At 44.2% G+C, this 19,428-nt stretch overlaps 1 protein-coding gene across 2 annotated transcripts in view; it reads left to right on the forward strand.

The window, feature by feature from the left end:
* The first annotated feature begins 17,087 nt into the window (after nt 1–17,087).
* Nucleotides 17,088–19,428, forward strand: part of ZNF704 (zinc finger protein 704) — a 90,803-nt gene continuing 88,462 nt past the window's right edge. Inside the window, exon 1 of one of the 2 annotated variants that reach the window (XM_084201058.1) lies at nt 17,088–17,524. In XM_084201058.1, the coding sequence (XP_084057184.1) occupies nt 17,249–17,524 (276 nt within the window). In that variant the 5' untranslated portion in view covers nt 17,088–17,248. The remainder of the gene's footprint in view (nt 17,525–19,428) is intronic. The other variant, XM_084201059.1, reaches the window with a different exon arrangement.

The following is a 19,428-nucleotide window of genomic DNA, read 5'->3' on the forward strand; positions in this document are numbered from 1 at the left end:
GTTATCCTGTGCTTTTCAGCCACATATATGACAAAATTAAAACCAAAATTACCATCTTGGTGCCTGGGGTGGTTGTACAGGCACATTCTTAGTAAATTAAGTAATTTTAGGTTAATCTATAAAGACCCCTTCAAAAAACAAATTATTCCTTTTTGGACCAAAGCTGAGCACCTCTCTGTTTGCTTTAAAAAAAAAAAATCCCAAAACACTTTAACATGTATGGAGGATACTCGTGAGGCTATTATAGCCCTAGATGGTTACCACAAAGTAAGAGCTGAGCGTTTGGGTCCCCTGCAGCACTAAGGGAGTTAGGTAACTTCAAAGGAGTCTCCAACAGGCAACGTACTGAGAACAAACTGCTTGAGGTAGTCACTGAGGAACACAGAGATGATATTAAGGGTTTGCTCACCCAGTGTAGGATAGGCAGTCATCTTTCACAGACACAAACCATTCCAGTATGTTCTGACAGCTTGTGTCTTGAAACCTCTGTGTTGGGTGAGATGATGACAACTACTATTTGTAGCATGAAAAAAATTAGCCCGAAGAAATACTCAGCACATGTTCTCTTCTGGAGAAGTGCAATATGAACTCATTCAGAGCCTAAGCAACCATGACCGCATCCGTATGGGGAGCACATGTCCTTTCAGTTAAACACAGCTCTATTTGTGCACCATTGCCCTCTTGGCAAATCTGCATAAATCCAACACTTTAAAGCATGTGTCATCTCCATTATAGTATGGTGGGAAATATAAAGTGCTGGGTACACTTTAGGCTGCATTCAGAACTGATTTAGAGGAGCGCTTGAACTCATTTGAGATTAATATCTGGTCAGGCCAGGTCATGTCTCATGGATAGTACTGATGTCCAGATTTCCTTTTAGTATTTTAGAAATAACAACAGAAACTGCATTTGGAGTGATTTGTCTCCAGTGATGCACATGCAATTTTCATACTGCAGGAAGAAGAAAGTTGCAGCACTGAGAGCCACACAGTGCCATTTGAAATGTAGTTAATTCATGATTAAGCTAATTCATTTGCTCCTCTATAAAGTAGATTTGCAGCAAAGGAAAAGAATGACAATGCTATCACATCACAAGGGGTTCTTGCTACTTATTCTTCACAGACACAGAGATAATTTAAGGTCAGCAAAAAAAATAACAGGAATTTTCACCAGACAGGCTTTGCCAACATCTGCCATATAACCACACCCAGTTTGTAGATTTGACACCAAAGGCCTATCAAGTAAGTGCTCTTGCATGTTTGCTTTTTCTCACCATACAGAAAATGTTCTCCTTTTCCTAGAAAGCAGCAAGCCCTCAACATGATTGGCATCAGTGGTCTCCACAGGGTCCAGAACTTCTTCCTTGCATGCAGGTTTTGGGGCCCTCTCCTAGCTCTTCTCAGGGCTGTTTAATTTATGAATTTACTCCCTGTTAGGGCAGAAATAAAAACTTTGCCACTAAGTTGCCTAATTCCCTAACTAATTTCTGTCTCTGATGAACAGATTCAGTAGCAAAAGGCTGTGAACAGAGGCAATCCCCAGAATCCACGGGCTTGGGCAGCTTTAGCATGCTTACTGTTTATACAACATGCATCCACTTGTAGGAACAGCCACTAGTGAGCAACTTCTGTTCCTGCTCATTTTACTGAGTAATAATTGTTCTGCAAGGGACATACCCCTCACTCCAGTGACCACGAAAGAAGGCATGTGTCCCAGAGACAATTTTGGACCAGCATGGGTATCCAGGAAGATTGCCAAGTGTTCTGTTCCTAATGGGAAGAAGGTGGGTACTGCAGGGTACAAGAAACTCTATTCTTTGTGCCTGATGGGGTGGAAGAGCCAGAAGGGGAAGAGAAACGATGGGAGACAGAATGCAGTTGGGATAATTTTCATTTCTAAGACTGCAAAGCTGAATTTCAGTCTTGGGTTCTGGCAGATATGCAGGGCAGCAAGCACCCTCCATACAGATGTCTCAGAGTTCCAGGAGGTTTTAAGTTCAAAACAGTGACTTCAGCATTCAATAGCCCTGGCAAGCATTAAGAGGAAAAATTTGGCATGTGTTAAGGATCTCAAAGAGAGGGGGAGGGAGACTGCTGCCAAAAGCTCTCCATTTTGAACTTCGTTTTTCTCAGAAACTCAGTTTCTACTGCTGTTCATTAAAGCTACAATTTCTATACCTGAGGGGAAAAAAAGAGGCAAAGGATAGGGAGAGAAAGAGGCTCTTAATTTTGAACAACTGTTCACTTCTTGCATTCCCACCCTCAGGTTTTGACGGTACATTCTTAATTGAAATAATTATTGACTAAGCTTCCCAACTTGAGTTTGGTTTAGGCAGTAACAAAGGCATTTTTGGCAATTAGGCTTAATCTAGAAACTGAAAACAAAGCTCAGTGTTTCTTAAAAACAAACAATGTTCTTATTGTTTGTTAAGGGAGGTTGTTTTTTTTTCCTCTGGTGCTATTTTGAGTTCTAACATGTCTATTGTACACAGGCTGAAGCGTTCACTCTGGTTGTTTACAACAATTTTGCTGGTGTTGCCAGGCTTTTCTTCTATGAAGCATAATTTTGTAGGCAATGTACAAAACAAGCTGCAGTGTAAATAAATGAAATATGTGTGAAGTGTTGGCTCAACACCCCTCAAGTTTTTCTCTAGTCCTAAAACTGTCATGAGGGCATTAAACACTCATGACAAGTCGAAAGCACAGTAGGTACCTCCTTGGATTAAATTTTAAAGGATTGTTTCACTTGTGCAAATTTGGAACTGAAAATATTTGTCTGATTTCCCTGTCTTTAGGGTAGGCTTTGGTGGCTGCCCAGATTTCATTTTGGGTCTGCTGAGCTCACTTGAAAAAATTCAACAGCTGCTGTTGCTATCAACATGCCTGAGACCACTGACTTTAGCACAGGAAGGAGACTTCTTTGGTGCAGTAGCTGGAAACTGTTTTTCTGGGGCAACCACATGTGGCTGACCACATAACAGGGGATAGAAGCACTTTGTACTGTTACATCTTCATGTTCTACACAAAAGGCCTATCTCCTGTACTTGATGCACATCTGAGAGGGCCACATGGTCATGGGACAAAACCAACGTTTTTTTGACTTATTAAACTTTTGTGGGGATGGTTAAACACTACAACATCTTACTGTGATGTTGGTACTGTGGAGACACAGGCAAAAAGTGAAGCAATGGGGAGTGCTCTTATTGTCAGTACCCTCACCCTCAAAGATGGCTTGGTATGTGGCTACAGCACAGCATCCCCCCCCAGCCATGTAATCCATCACACACACATCAGACAATTTGCCACGTGCATGCAAGTTTATATGTACAACACAAGGGAGACTCAAGGGAATAACTTCACACAAAATATTGAAAAAATGTACTTAAAGCACTGAATCATACAGTTATATTGCAAATTCTCCCTACTAGCTTCATGGTCAAAATCAGAGGTCAATAGACAGGAGTTTGTGTCACCCTGTGCTGTGCCCCTTTTCACAATTGTCACATACTCATTCCTGCAAGCCTGGGGACAGCCACTGAAATCCTGGCTGATAGCTATGGCGCAGACACATTTTCATATCTTGTCATAACCAGACTGGTGCAAAAGTTAGCCAAGAAACACAGCTCTTGTGAATGGCTGTCTCATCTCCACATGCTAATGCACACCTTCCCAGCATCAGTGAAAAATCTGACCCAAATGCGCCACCACAAGCGGACAAGCTAGGAAATTTGTTATAAATCATTATTAAAACAAAACAAAAAAGAAGGTATTAACAAGGCTTGTAAATTTCTCACTGGTATGGATGCCACAGGTAAGGACTGCTCCAACCTGAGCAGACTCAGACTTCTCTGCGAGCAGTTTTTGAATGCCCAAAAGTAGTCATTCCTGGAATTACCTTCCTCTGGATCTGAAACAATTATGCTGGCCCCCAAAAAGGTTCAGTAATTCAGAAATGATGTTTTGTTAGACTGTATGATCACACAAGCCATCACAGAATGTAAGATCCCTTTCTATTTATCAGTTGCTTAAGACATGGTTAATAACACTATCCAATTTTCTGATGAGCTGCTGAAAAACTGTGTTCAGGACCTCTGAGAAGTGGCAGTTGTAGAGCATCTTGGACTGCCTTAAGAAAGAGGTCAGCTGCACTGTGACACCTAACATTAGAAAGAACCAGGGCTGCTGCCCGTGGGATTTCCAAAATAGAACATGTCCATATGTGACATGGAACACAGGCAAGATACATCCAAAACTTTATGGATTCCTCAAATTTTCTGCAAGGCTGAGCTGCCCATGTGCTGGATGTAGATGAGTTTGACCAAAAGAGGAACTGTTTTGCTTAACTCAAATTGACATGGACTTTTCAGTGCATGTTTTCTCATGTTAGTCCAGTTTCCTAGCAGAATTCTACTCATCTCCCCGAATGAACACTGGAATTTACTTTCAATATGCACTTTTCCTCTTCTACGGAAATCTAAGGGGGGTGCTTTGCTTCTGGAGAGGAGGAAGCTTTCCAGGAAGGAATTGCAGTGAATTGCTTGAGGAAGCCAGTAGCCTGCCAAACTGGGGATTTCAAAAGTGAAAGAGAAATTGATTCCTCCTCTTTCTCCTTTTTCCTAACTACTAGATCTAAAAAAGAAAGTTCAAACCAAAGCAAGACAAATTTAAAGACTTAATTTAAGTCTATTCTTAAGCACTGAATAACTGTATTATTTTTCAATTGTAAGAACTATTCAATTAGCAGAGACCTGGTAAAACAACTTTATTTCTCTAGGTACCACTTGGTGTGGTTAAGCAATCCAGTAAAACTGAGACTAATTTGCTGTGAATGCTGGTGCACTAGACCATGAGGCTCGGTGTCAGTAGAAAGCTGCATGTGACACGCAGATTACAGGCTATTTTTTATTGTCAAACTCAATTCTTCATTCAAACAAATACATTGTCAGAGCCCTAATTATTTCTGTTAGAAGCACTGCAGCTTGTTATAAAGGGGCATAAAGTCTTTCTCTGCAAATTCTTGATCATCGCATTACAATTCCAAACCATTTGTGAAATACACCATTTAATTTACAGCCTGTTTCTCTCTATGTGGGCTCTGATTACAGAATCATCAATCATTATAGAGTATTAGCCCTGTGATGAACCATGCACTGGTTGGTTTTTTGGTTTTTTTTTTTTCACTCTAGTCTGAAATTAATGCCATTAGTTTTTTTCTCATTATCTCCTGCTCCTCATAATTGCTGACAGGCAAACTGGAAAATCTTGCCTTTTATTCAATCATCTTGCTCTCTTCAGCAGTGGGAATTTTGGGCAGATACAGTAACAATCCTTCTGGCTTCATCTAGTATTACAGAGTTTCATGGACAGGTTTTTAAATTCTTCATTATCTAGCAAATGCTCTGTGCATGCTCTGGAAGCTGCTTCCCTGACTGTAACTGTGAATGGAATTCAAGTTTGATCAATGGAAAAATTTCTACAGGCCTAGCACCTGTTGGTACATGTCTATGTGCAAAACTTGTGGCTTATAATTATGCTTTGAGGGAAGAATCAGGGCAAAACAGTAATATCTTTCTCCATTGCTGGCATCTTCAGGCCAGGTTAAAACACTGGAATCAAGGTGGCTGGAACATGATTAGAACTCAAGGATTAGAGGGCTGTGGTTTTTTACCCAGAATGGAAATGCTGACAGCTGGAAGATGTTTTAACTAAATCTGTAAAGGTGATGGAGCACTGCTGAAAACAGGTATATGGAATCCCTGGATCTGGTAAGAAGAGCTGGAGGTGGCTACCTGAGAAGAAAAGACCAGGGTCACACTGCAGCCTATTTGAGTACAAAAACAAGAGTCAGTTTTTTAACATTTTATAACGATACAAATCCCACTTGCCTAGGGATGTAGATTTACTACATTCCTGGGCAAGTAATGATGCAGAGTGACCTCACATTGCTGGGTGGCAGTTTGGACACAACCTTCAGTGAAACTTTGCCCTAGATTTAATAGCCTGAGGCCAGGCATCTTTCCTGACCAACATCATGAACAGCAGGTGGAAGTGATCAGGGCCTCACAGCTCAGGCTGATCCTGCACTTGGAGCAAGAGAAGTGACAGCAATTCTTTCAGGCAGGCTGCTCCTCCTAAACACAATCTTTGTGGCTTATTGCTGCGAGTGTAGCACAGCACTGACACACCTTTCTTGAAAGGTTTTCATGCCACCCACTTTGGTTTTGTGTTGCTGATGCCAGAGTGTGTTATGTACAGAAGCAAAGGCGCTGGCTGATCATCTGGATTCATCAGGGTGAATTTGTAATTCAGAGGACCGTACAGGCCTTTGGAATGCAGGTAAAGATACTGAGTAGGACAAATCTTCAAAGATTCACATAGAAAAAGTTTCTGAAATACTATGAATAAATTATATCCTTTGGCGTGCATGGATTGGGAGTACAACCGCCAAGTCCTGAACTAGGAGCAACTTCATTGTAGAGAAACTACCACCAAGATAGGTCTATTTAGGTTTTTTTTCAACCTTTCTTAACATTTCTCTTACCTATTTTATGTCTGTGTTGGTTGATCTGAATTTTCTGTTAACTGAGCTCAGAACACTTTTGCTTTTACTCTTTTAAGGAAGTCAGCTTAGTAAATTTCTTTAGTTTAGTAAGGAATTCAATGTGCTCATCCATTTTCTGAAACCAAATCCAGCTTTGGAGATAAATTGCTGTTTTCCTGGAACAACTAAAAGAGAAGTCTACTGCTGGATCTGGCAGCAACACAAGGCTTTTGGAATCTGTCCACTTCTGGAAAATTTAACCCAGTGTTTTTTAAAGGTTTATCACTTTCTGTCTCGTACATCAAGACAAAGTAATACTCCTTGTCTTAAGAAATTTTCAGGAAATAGAAAAAGACTGACCAACAGTCTTTGAGAAAATTTTAGGTTTGTCATTTCTGGATCCTGCTTTATTATACAAGGTTTTGTTCAATGCATTGACAGAAGCAATATGATAAACATCAGTATAAGACATTGTTTAGCCACAAGGTATTTCTTAGTAATATGAATGACAATAAACCCCAACTTGCAAATAAGCAAAGAGGTGAAGGAGAGTTGTATTCAAGGATTAAAACCACACAAGCAACAACATATGAGTAAAGAGAAGTTTTGAATTTAAACCCTTTTGAATGAAATGGAGAATCTAATAGCAATGGGAAGCAGAACTACTAAGGTATTATCCATTCAAAGGCAGGAACATGCATGAAAATTACTACTAAATCCATTGTCACAAATGTCTTTGAGATCAGTGAAGCAGAGATATTTAGTGACTTGGCATTGCTCAAAACCCACTAATCTCCATGTGCAGACTGAGATTCAAAGCAGACCAGAGAGCAACCCTTTGTTCATCATAATAAAGAATTTGCTGTATTCAAATGAAGTCACAGCAAAGTGGATGCATGCCAGTGCAGCACCAGTGTTCCAAGAGAAAGGCAAGCTAGGAAATTATAGACCCTTCATCTCAATGTCTGCAATTTGCAAAATAAAGGGTACAACCCAGGAGAACATTTGCAAAATGCATGTGCAAAGGAGTATCATTCTCTGTAATCTACTTGTAGATAACTAGCAAGAGGGGTGGTGTCAGTTAACTAATCTCCTTTTTGAAAGAACTATGCTACACTTTAGTTATTAAAATTAAAACACTTGAAATAATAATTCACGTATCAGGCTGTTCATCTAATGCTCTGTGGCAGAAGAGGTCAATTCTCCTCTAAAATCAGTGCTGTTATTCTGTAAGAATTTGACCAAAATGGTAATCTAGGTCCCAAGTCTCCTAAATTTCGGTTTTGCTGAACTGAGCAGCACAAAGAGCAATGTGACCACGAAATAGAGACACAAAAGGAAAACGATCCAAACTTTTAACAACAGCTGTATCAGGTATCTCCAGTACACTTACCTGTGTCATGTGTAATTATCCCAAGCCTCTTTTACAAGGGTGTCTAGTCCTCTTCTTCTCTGTCCCAGTAAGCTGTCCATCAAGAAGAGTTGTGTTCAAGGAGAAATTGTGAGGAAATAAGTATTAGAATCAAAATTCTTGGCTTCATACACATCTCTGCTATTATTCACTGCCTTGGGGCTAGCTTCCCATTCCTACTACTTGATTCCCCTGCCCTTCCACTCTTTTTCTACTGTCCTTCCTCTGTGACTAGAACCATCCATTCCTGTTCCTTCTTTTCTTAGTTGTGTTTCCCTGACCTGCTTCACTCTGCCTTTGTTTTCCCCTTTTGCGTTTATCCAAGTAACATGTTCCAAATTACTAACTCAGATAAGGCAGTAATGCTTCATTAGCTCTAGCTCAAATGAAACTCTTTATCTTGCCATCTACACCAAATTCATGCATTGTGTTAGCACCTTTTGGCCAAGTATCTTCAATAGAAGTAAGACAAAAAGCCACCAGGAAAACTTGCACTGCCTTCTCCCTCTGCTCTGCTCCTTCCTGCTGCTCCACTCCTCCCACAATAAAGCCTGACTTGACAGCTCCTTTAAATGGAAAAAAAATATACACAAATAAGTTTGTTCTATAAACACTTGAATCCTTTGTATTTAGTAACATGTCAGTACCCGCAAGGCTTTCTTTTTGCTTACATAAATCATAGATTAAAATACAACACACCTCCACCAAAGGAAGCCAGCAGAACAGAAGAGCCAGCTCAGAAGAGCTGAAGTATTTCCAAACAAAGCCCAACCATTTAGAGGCCAAAAAATTTATTTGAAAGACTTAGAAATTCAAGCCAAAACATTACCATTGAAAAGATAATCACCAAAAAAAAAAAAATTCCCAAAAACTTAAAACACCACCACTTTAAAATTCAGTTTTAGTTTTACAACATCTTCCCTTTGAAAACAAAACCTAAGCCCTAATCTCCCGGAAGAGAAATGAGTGAGATTTAGTAGATGGAATTCAAGACCTTTTCCTGTTTCCCAGGGGGGTTGTGGCAGTCGAATCGAACTTGCCACAGCTATTAGCTGCGACCTTGGCTGCATTTCACATTATGTGCATTGCACCCAAATCCCACTGCTAAAAGCGTGTTTAGCAGAACACGCTTACACTTGTGCTGTGCCTGTAAAGCAGGTAACTGCTCGAGTACAGATTGTCCCAACCGCGTTCATGTCAGAGGGTCCCTGGTTTTCAGTTTTAGCTCAACAATCATGAGGTGTGACAGATCCAAGTTTGGGTCGTTTTACTCATTTGCCGATTTCTGAGCTCTTCTATAAAAGTTTCTGAACTTTTTTTCCCCCTCACAGAGGAAGATTACAATGGCTTTATTTGGATATTTTTTAAGGAAGCCGAAAGTCTTACACAACCCTCCGACGTGCAAGCAGCGGGGGCTTTACGATGTTTATTTATAACTCGCCGTGGCATCGATTATTGCAGAGCCCGAACCGCACGGGGCCACGGAGAAGGGCAGAGCGGAGGCGGCTGCTGGCGGCAGCTGCTCGGAGCCGCCACCAGCGCCCGCCTCCTGCCCGCCGTAAGAAACAGCAGCAGGCACCGCCGCCGGGATACAGCCCCCTTCCCCGGCGGGGGCCCAGCCCTCGGGCCGCCCCTTCCGAGGGGCCGGGCGGGGCCGGGGCCGTCCCGGCGCCGCCGCCGCGCTGCCCGCGCCCCTCCCGGGCAGCGCCGGGCGGCTCGGCGGCCCCGCCGCGCGTGTTTACGCGGCGCGCTCCGCCGGCAGGAGCAGCAGGAATCCGAGGCAAAAGCCGAACAGGATCGCGGGCGGGAGCATGGAGCATGGAGCGGGGGCTGCCGCTGCTCGGCCGGCCCTCAGCACCCGGGGGCGGTGCGGAGAGCGGCCCGTCAGCAGCGACGTGACGGCGAGGGGCATGGACCTGGCGGGGTCAGCCCGCTTCCATGCCAGTCCTCTTCGGTTGTGCCTGTCCCGCTCCGAGCTGTGTCACTTGTTTGTATACTCGGGATTTTACTTCATGGAGGAGAGAAGGGTGGGAGAGGCAGGAAGAGCTCGGCCGCGTTTCCTCATGGAGAACGGGACAGCTTGATCCCGAAGGAGGACGGGCGAGTAAAGCGGAACAAACAGTCTGGTGTGGTCTCGTTCAGCCTTTCGGGGGAAGAAGGGCCATCAAAACTGTCCATATTTCTGGACACTCCCAAGGAGATAACTGAGGAGTTACTCCAGAGTAACTTCCATTTTTTTCAGGGAGCTTCCCTGAAAAACACCAGAATAACCAAACCCAACCAAACAAAAAACTCCACCAGCACCAAAAATTAATTTTATGCACTCTCTAGAAAACAGGGACATGTTCAACACAGAAAATATCTCCTAGCTGTCCAGCTAGTGAAGTGGCTGGCAGCTGATTGATGTTGGAATCTTTGATGTGATCCTCAAATTATCTGGCTATTAGGTGTTTCCCTTAAATTTTGGTTAGTGATGTTTACTTGGAGCCTTGTCAGTGTGGTACGCAAGTAAAAAAACGTGGAGTGCCTTTTTCAAAGTATTCATTTCCAAGATAAAGAATTTATACAAATAAAATGGTACTGTCTTATGATAGATAGCAAGATGCTAAAATTGTACCCATTGCTTAATTTATTGGTGTAAGTATTTTTATTGCTGGTGTTGACTTGGAGTTATGTAATTTTTTTTTTTTTTTTGCTTTCACAAGATTTATAAAGGACTTAGCATGTAAAGAAGGAGTCTGAAAGAAGTTTTATGGGTCCGGTAATATTTATGTTTTTCTGAGTGCCTGGTCTAATTTGTTTATTTTGAAAGGAAAAGCTAGTTATTTTCTTTGTAATTGCTACCTCTGCAAATTCAGCTTTGACTTTCAGAATCAATCTGAGTTCTTTGACACCTCACTAAGAGGAAGTTGACATGCTAATTTGCAGGGGAAGTTCCACCTGAATTAAGACAATTAATGAATACATTTGCTTAAAATAGCATTTCAATTATCATCTTTCATTTCCTATATCCTTCCTTTAATTCTGGTGTCATTTCAGGGATTGTTATTCACACATATTGCTGTTACCCCACATGAATGAGCACAAACAACATAGAAACTCCCTCAAATAGCTTGGTGTGTGCATGTGTGTCTGAGTGTAAGAAAACCCCAACTACATATATATGGTTATTTCTGTTTTGTGCTTGAACATTTGCATTTCAGAGGCCTACGTGTCTGCCCTTCATGTAGACTCTTTGGGTTTTTTGGTCCTCCACTGCTTTTGTTCAGAAAAAGTGTTTTCTCTCTCTGCTTGCTTTTTTTTTTTATGGTCACTGAGCTAATTAAGTAGAAAGATGTTAGTCTTACCTTTTTCAAGTTCATCCCTTTGTTTTTCTCAGTCTAGTTAATTTGTAAAAAGGGGAACCATAGTCATTGTATTAGCACTAGCATGAAACTCCAGTGAGCTGACCTCTTTTTTCAGAGGAGGAACAAAACCTTTTAAGAGACGTAAACATGTAAACCTTTTAAGAGACATAAATGTGTTAAAGTACTAATGGCAACAGGAGGACCTCTGGGAAGGGTTTTTTAAAAAGCCATGCAGGACTGGTTGGTGTTTATGCTCTCACAGTCCAAGGATGGACTGTCTGGAATTCCTTTCGTTTCTGTACCAGTAAGGTTATTCAGACCAAGTCAGTATTTCAGGGTGGTAACTGAAAAGAAATGTGTAAAGTCTGGTGAATTTTTCCACTTCATTCCAACACATGGCTGGCACTGGGACCTCCTTCATGCAGAAGGCACAGCCTTGTCTGCAGGGTGGCATTTTACTGCACAAGAGCCAGACGCAGAAGTGACCCCGTGCTCCCCACTCAGCTGACAAGTGGGGCAGAGGCGTGTCACACAAGCGATGATTTCACGTACTGAGAAGGGGGTCGGAAGGTTGCCACCTCTCCTTTTGAGCAGCATCTGGTAGACAATTTTCTGCCTAATATTGTCAATCATTCCCTTGTTCTTGAAGGTGCCTGGCTGTCCTCCCAGCTGGAGTGAGAACTTCAATGATCACTAGAAAGCAAAACAAATGCAAAGTTTACAAAGGGAGTGTGGAGAAGGCAGGTCCCCGAATAAAGAAGTTGGCAGGGGCTCAAATGCCTGGGATTATGAGGAAACTGGAACACACACACAGTTAATGCACATGCTGGTTTGAATACCAGAGCTGAAACAAATACATTTGTTGCACACTAAAAAGTGAAAGGTGAATGATTCGTTGATTAGGTTATATTTGAAAAGAATGTGATTAAATGTGCAGTAAATTGAGGTTTCTCTGGTTTGTATTGCTGCTAGATTTTTTAAAGGCAAGAACTGAAGCATAGTATCAGTCTGGGAGGAGGCAGGAGCACGGGGGACCTTCCCACTAGTGATAAAAAGCCGGCATTCATGGACAAGGGGAAAAAAAATCAGATATTAAAGAAAATAGCAAGAAATGATTTCTTTCATTGAAGGCATGAGAAAAGCAAAAAAAAAAAAAAAAAAAAAAAAAAAAAAAGGAGAGCTAGCTGAGACAGGATTTGGGGTGGTCCAATAAAATGCCTGCTGTGATGCTGTGATGTAGCCACCTGTTCCTGTGAGGCAAACTAAAGCACACCTATCCTAGTGCTTATTGGCTGTGGCTAGTGCTCATCCCTGCTGGAAGCTGCATTGCTGAGTGATGGTCCCTGGTGGAAGCAGTTCTGAGACCAGCAAGCAGGGAGGTTACAGAGTAGTGCCTTCTTCAGCATTACAGAAAAATCTCTGCGTTTTAAAGTAAAAGGAACTTGTTCCCTTGATGTGATGTCAGGCAAGCTTTGCCTGCAGTCATGATCACAGTAGCAGCTGCTGAATAGAACAAAATGTCAAACTAATCAGTAAATAATAATGTTAAAAATTCCAGGAATACTTAACTGAACAATGGACTAAATGAAATGTTTGTGAAAAATATGTATCATAAGACAATTCCACCTGATGTTAATCAGCACAGAGTAGTTAAGGCAGTGTTAGGGAAAGCCAGATTTTTTTTTTTTCTGTGGCTAGTGCACAGGGCTGCTGAGTGGGTATACTGAAAGAAGTTAGATAATAATTATTCAAGATGAACTGAAAAGCTGTCACTGTAATTCAGCTTCACTTGCTCTAGAAGAACTTCTAGAGGGTGATATATATGCTTACATGTACTTACCATTCAAATTGTCTCGTATGTCTTTAGAGAGAAATTTCATTTCTGGAAGTATGAACTGATTGTTAAGGTTAGAGGCAGAGAAGCATCTGAAACATTTTGCTGTGTTGGAGAGCTGTGTACACAAAGGGAGTGTGGATGTGCACATTAACTTTTAATAAGCTTGGAAATCATTGACATGCAAAGGAGCTCTTATTCCAGCCAGAGCCTGTACTTGCGTTAGAGGCATATTATGCTGTGGTACAATCATGAGATATCTCTGTTGAGCTAAGTGATACCATATTACCCCATATATCACAAGAATTTACTTGATATCAGGCCATGGCTGTGGGCCAGAATTGTTCAGCAGGTCACCGCAAAAGTGCTGAGTCCCGGGCAAAAAATGTGTGATAGTGTGATATGACCTGTGTATGACTCTTGATTGTTTGTGAATGTAAAGATACAGAAGAAGACTGTATCTAGGACTCCCTCACTTCCTCCATAATTTTGCTCCCCTGAGAAGCACTGGAAGGACAGCAAGGGTTCAGCTTCAGCTCCATTCATGCTGCAAGTCAGGCAGACGGGAAGAAATGGAGCAAACAGTCATTTCTATCTTTTGTTTGTATCAAATATTGTGAGAGAAGTTTTTCCTACTTCAGCTCCAATCTGGCTTGCCAGAGAAGTGCTAGAAATCTTTAACCAATCTGTGTAGAGTTGTCAACACTGGCTTCTCATTGCATTTGATAACCCAACGGGAGTAAAAAACATTAGCAGCTCAGATTTCTAATGGAAAGTCAGTCTTCTCTAAACCCCTTCCTGGGACTGACCTGGCCATCAGCCTAGTGAACTCTGGATTGTCATTCCCTCTGGATCCCAAAACTATTTTGGCACATCTCCCTCCACCAGGATTTGGTTACACTTTTCCTCTGTCACCCTGACCAACTCTTGTAGGGGCTCACAGGCTGTCCTGCTCTGCTTTGACATCTAATGGGCCATGATCTGGTAGTCCCCTGGAGAAGAGGCAGCATTTTGGGGCATGGAGCATCCTCCTTCAGGCAGGCAGGCCTGGGATGTTCTGTGTGTACCTGCCTGAGCTTCTCTGCCTCCTGCCACCATGCTTCCAAACCAGAGAACCCAGCTAAGTAATTCTTGAAACAGTTGTTGAACTGACAACTAAAAGCCTGATAATTGGTTAACAAGCTCTGCTTTTATATTCACCCACCAAACCTCGGGGCAAGAGGTGTCAAGTTAGCTGTACCTTACAGCAAATCCCAGAACAAACCTGGCAAAAAAGGCTGAATAGGGAGTTCAAAGAGAGGCAGAAGTGTGAGCTGTCATGGGAGTTAACAGATGTGCCTGTACAAGCCTAGCTATCCTTTATCACCACTGTTTTCTGCAAGAGATCCTTTGGTTTCCATTCTGTTATTTGTGGTGTTCATGTTAGCACATATAATCCAACTTGCTGCATATAATTTATAAATTTGTTTCTTGTTTTGCTGCAATTAAAACATAGAGGACTTTGAAAAACTTAAGGAATTGTCTTAGTATATACCCCAGTATGTGGCAGATAGGAATGACACCCTTAGTTACACAATAATAATTCAGATAACTGTGAACACAGGCGACTAGGAAAGATCACAATTAGATTCAGGTGGTATTCAAATGATACAAAACATTTCAAATAACTTGAAGACTAGGAGGTATTGGAATGGTTACATTTCCATGCCTTTAAGGCATAAAGAACTATGACTATAATAGAAATTCATGTTAAAATTAATGTTTAAGGTAAAACCTAAGCATAAAAGGAACTATGACTATCATTGAAATTCATGATGAAATTAATGTTAAAGTTCATGTTTAAGATACAACCTAAGCATAACTTAATTATGTCAAATCTAAGCTCTAAATCTGAACATTCAGCACAGGAATAAAACCAAAAAAGCATTTATCTCTTTTTTTTTTTTTTTTTCCCCACAGATCTCTCCTTTATGCAACATCAGCTTCAAAAAACTATGACTGATCCACTCAACTCAGCCAGGTGTCAAGAAGCTAAGTACACATGTAGTGGCAGGAAAAAAGACAGAACATCTTGTGGCAGCACGTACCAGGAGTTTTGGCTGCTGCTCTGCTGAGGTGGGCTGAGCGGACATTGCAATGCAGCTGCTCAAAGCACAGCTAAAACATCTGGAAAAGACACTTCTGGATGGGTAGGCTAATATTGCTGGAAGCCCTGATATGCCAGAATTTGCCAGCAGTTTTGTTGCAAATCTTGACCCAGATCTGTGGGAACCTTGAAATAATGAATGCAAACATTTGTGGTTTGTGGGTTGGGTTGAGAGAATTCAAATAACTTCTAGAGTTTGACATGAAAAGTAACTTCAGTATTTCTTTAAGAATGGGTACTTTATTATGTATAATTTCTTGCCTAAAAATGCTGTATATTATATTCCAGAATAAAAAATACCATTACTTTTTGAAAGGGATGAATTAACCTAGGGTGAAGCTTGGCCCCATGCTGACAATATGTGTACATTTGGCCTGTTGGCAGGTCTCTAGAACAGAATGTGCACGGAGAAAAGTACTCAACACTGAAAAGGGAATGACTGTAATTCACTTGTAGATGGAAAAGAATATACATATGGCTCAAAAATAACATGTAAATGCAGACTTAAGACTTATAGAGGAAGAGTTTAGGAAAAGCATGTGGCAACCTTAAGTATATTTCAATCTCAGGAGGCATTAATGAATGGCATAGAAGCCTGTAGCAAATTTAAATGCTGGCCAGAGTAACTTCAGATGGTTTGGAAACTATTTTAATTTTTTTAAAAAAAGCCTTTAAGGGAGGGATTTTAAAGCTTTAAGCACATAATTTAAACCATAAATTGCTTCCCTAACTGTCCCAGATAATTTTCTTCTCAACAGGGTGTAGATACCACTGCTTCAATTATTGATCTTGAAAAAACCCAATTTCTTCATTTCAAGTTTTTAATTTTTCCTTCAAAAGTTCTATTTTCCCCCCATTGTTCTTTTTCAGGGGGGAGAAGTGAAAGAATTTTATTTTACTGAGGCCTGAGAAATCTGACAGCCTGTCCTGCAGGTGGAGGTTGTCACAGAATCCAATGGGTTGGAAAAGACCTCTGAGATCATCAAATCCGACGTATGACTGAACACCACCGTGTCAACTAAATTAGAGGATCAAGTGCCATCTCCAGTCTTTCCTTAAGCGCCTCCAGGGACGCCGACTACCTCCACCACCTCCCCTGGGTACCTCAGTCCCATGTCTATGGAGGAATTCCTTCTGATGCCCAACGCAAACATCCCCTGGTGTAGCTTAAGACTTTATCCCGTCGTTCTGTCACTGCTTATGTGAGGGAAAAAGCCACCCTCTACCTGGCTACAACCTCCTTTCAGGGACTGGTAGAGAACACTAAGGTCCCTCCTGAGCCTCCTTTTCACCAGGCTAAACAACTCCAGCTCCCTCGGCCACTCCTCACAGGACGTGAGCTCCAGACCCTTCTCCAGCTTTGTTGCCCTTCTCTGGACGCGCTGCAGCACCGCAATGTCCTGTCGGGCGCTCCTGGCCCTCCTGCCGTGCGAGCACAGCCCAGGCGGGCAGGGCAGGGCCGGCCCGGCGCGTCGCTCCTCCGGCAGGGCGCACCCGGGGCGAGGCGGGTGGGCGGCGGGGGCCGGCCTGCCCGGCAGCGAAACCCGCCCGCGGCTCCCGGCGAAGGCAGCGCGGCCCCAGCGCCCCGCGCCTGGCGGAGCCGCGGCCGGAGGGAATCCAGTCCGGGTTTTGGCGCCGGGGACCGGCGGCGGCGAGGAAGGGCGAGCGGGAGGGGACCGCGCGCTGCGCCCGACAGCCGGGCCGGGCCGGGCCGGGCCGGGCGGACAGCCGGCGGAGAAGGAGGGCGCCGGGAGCAGGTGGGCGAGCGGCGGGGCGGCCACGCCGGCTGCGGGCCCGCCTGGCCGCGGTCGCGGGCCCCCATGGCCGCGGCGCGCCCGCCGCACACACCCACCGCCGCCCCCCGGTGAGCGCCGCCGCCGCCCCTTGGGCACCTCGGCGGGGCCGCTGCCCGCGGCCGGGGCTGAGCGCGGCGGGAGACGGCCGGGCCGGGCCGGCCGGGCGGAGGCACCATGCAGGCGCGGCGCTTGGCCAAGCGCTCCAGCATGGGCAGCCGGCGGCTGAGCGCGGCGGCGCCGCAGGTGGACGCGGTCCGGCCCCCCAAGCCCGAGAGCGCCTGGAGGCCGCCCCGGCGGGAGGGCTCCGCCGCGGCGCTGGAGGAAGAGGACGAAGACGAGGACGTGGTGGTTGAGGTGGAGGAGGAAGAGGAGGAGGAGGAGGGCGGCCTGGGGAGCGCCCCCCCGGCGCTGGCCGGCCACGGCAAGGGCCCCCTCCGGGGGAGCCTTAAGGTGCGTCCCGGGAGGGAGCGGGGCGGGGGCGGTCGAGGGGCCCGGGCCGGGGAGCGGGGCCGGTGAGGCGGGCTGGGCCGGCGAGCGCTGGGGGCGGCCTGGGGCCGGCGGCGGGGCTGGGAGCGGGCTGGCACCGGGAGGCTGCGGGGGACTCCGACGCCGGGCGGGCCGGCCGGCCCTCCTCAAGTCCCAGGCGAAGCGGGCGGCGGGGCGGCTGGCTAAAAGCGGGCGGGGGGCGTGGGGAGCCACCGGGGTCTGAAGGAGTTTGAGCATCGGGAGTGGAGACTTGGCTGGGCGAAGCGCGCGGCCGGCGGGGTTGAAGGATGTTCAAGCCGGCCGTGTGCGCAGAGGTGTTCGGAGAACTGTGCCTGCGGGGCGTGCGAGCTGCTGGGGTCGGACGGGGCTCCTGCGAGCCCCGGTGGCCGTGGTCAGGAGGCCTGGGCGGGCGACCTGTGGAAAGTTTAGGAACGCAGCCCTTCTGTGCAGAGGCCCGATTCAAATCCCATCGAAGCGTGCGCGGGCAGTGCGCTGAAATCGGTGCGGTTTGGAACAACCTGATGAACACACCCACTGGCTGAGATCCCGCAAATTTAGGCTTAATGATTTTATTATGAAGCGTTTTCTGTATTTTTTTTTTTCTTGGGATAACCAGGGTAGTAGGATTAGGTCTATGTATAGTACTATAGAGGATTCGTGTTATAGATGTGCACTGATTATGGAAAATAAACATGTTTGAAAGTTTAAAGGGTACCCATTTGAATTGGTTTTTATTTTTTCCAATCTATAATAATTCTTGCTTAATCGGAGTTTAGGGTTGGATAGTTAGGAGTGCTGTATTACCACTGGGTCCTTCCTGTATCCACAGATGGGGGGAAAAAGAAGGGAACAAATCCAAAACAAACAGCAAAATAGCAGCAGAAAAGCACGTTATCCCCATATTACTTCAGAGCAGTTTTGTTACAGCACTGAGAGAATCAGACTGTAGCTCTTCACTGAGTCTGTCAAATGCCGTGAGTTGTGGTTATGGTGTCTGGGTCAGACCATCCATGGTACTGAGGCCTGACAGGCTGAAACAACTTTTTTACTACAGAACCAGCACTTGACACTTGAGTGGTAGCCTTAGGATGAAGAGCACCATAATGAGCTTCTGGTCCCATCATTCTCCCCTTAGTAATGAAGGTCTTAAGTGGTAGAGGAGGCTTAGAGGAACTTCCTGGGTGTACCTAATAGGAAAAAAATATTGAAATTCTCAAGTGGAGCACAATGAACTGAAATATAACTAGATTACATAGGTATAATCTGCATATAACATGGGAGTGTACTGTCCTTTGTCAACCCTCAACATGCTTTCAAGTAGCAGGACTGTTAGAGGTTGCTGGTATTTCTGCCTTACACCTAGGAGTATGTGTACATGCAAAAATATTGTACTTGCATGTATTTACTTCCTTGAATAGTAAACCTACTTCATAGGTGAGATTAGTGTAGTAATGCCTGTTAGGCTACATTTAGTGTACATAATAAACTGTCAAGTCACCGTTGATAACCAGGTGCACATATTTACACTCTAGAGGAATGTTTCTAACTGTCATTACCTGCTCGGTTTCTGCTTTCTCTGTTTGTTCTTTTGAGTATTATAAACTGGGAGGGCTTAAAATTTAACATTGTAAATAAATTACCTCTGGTTTCTGTGTGTATTTCTTTAGAGACTGTGAGTGTGGGAGTTCTCAAAGCTTAATGGGAGGGTTCTTCCAAGTAATTTTAAAGCAACAGATTAAGCTTCTCTGCCGTTGGCATTGTGTTTCTGGGTGCTTTTAAGCCTGAAGTGATGAACTGCAAAGGTGCTTCCCAAAAGTAGCTCTGGCCATGTGGCCCTGAGTCTGTCAGAAGGTGGGTTTTCCAAGAAG

This window comes from Fringilla coelebs (genome assembly GCF_963513975.1).
Source record: "Fringilla coelebs genome assembly, chromosome: 1".
NCBI lineage: Eukaryota > Metazoa > Chordata > Aves > Passeriformes > Fringillidae > Fringilla > Fringilla coelebs.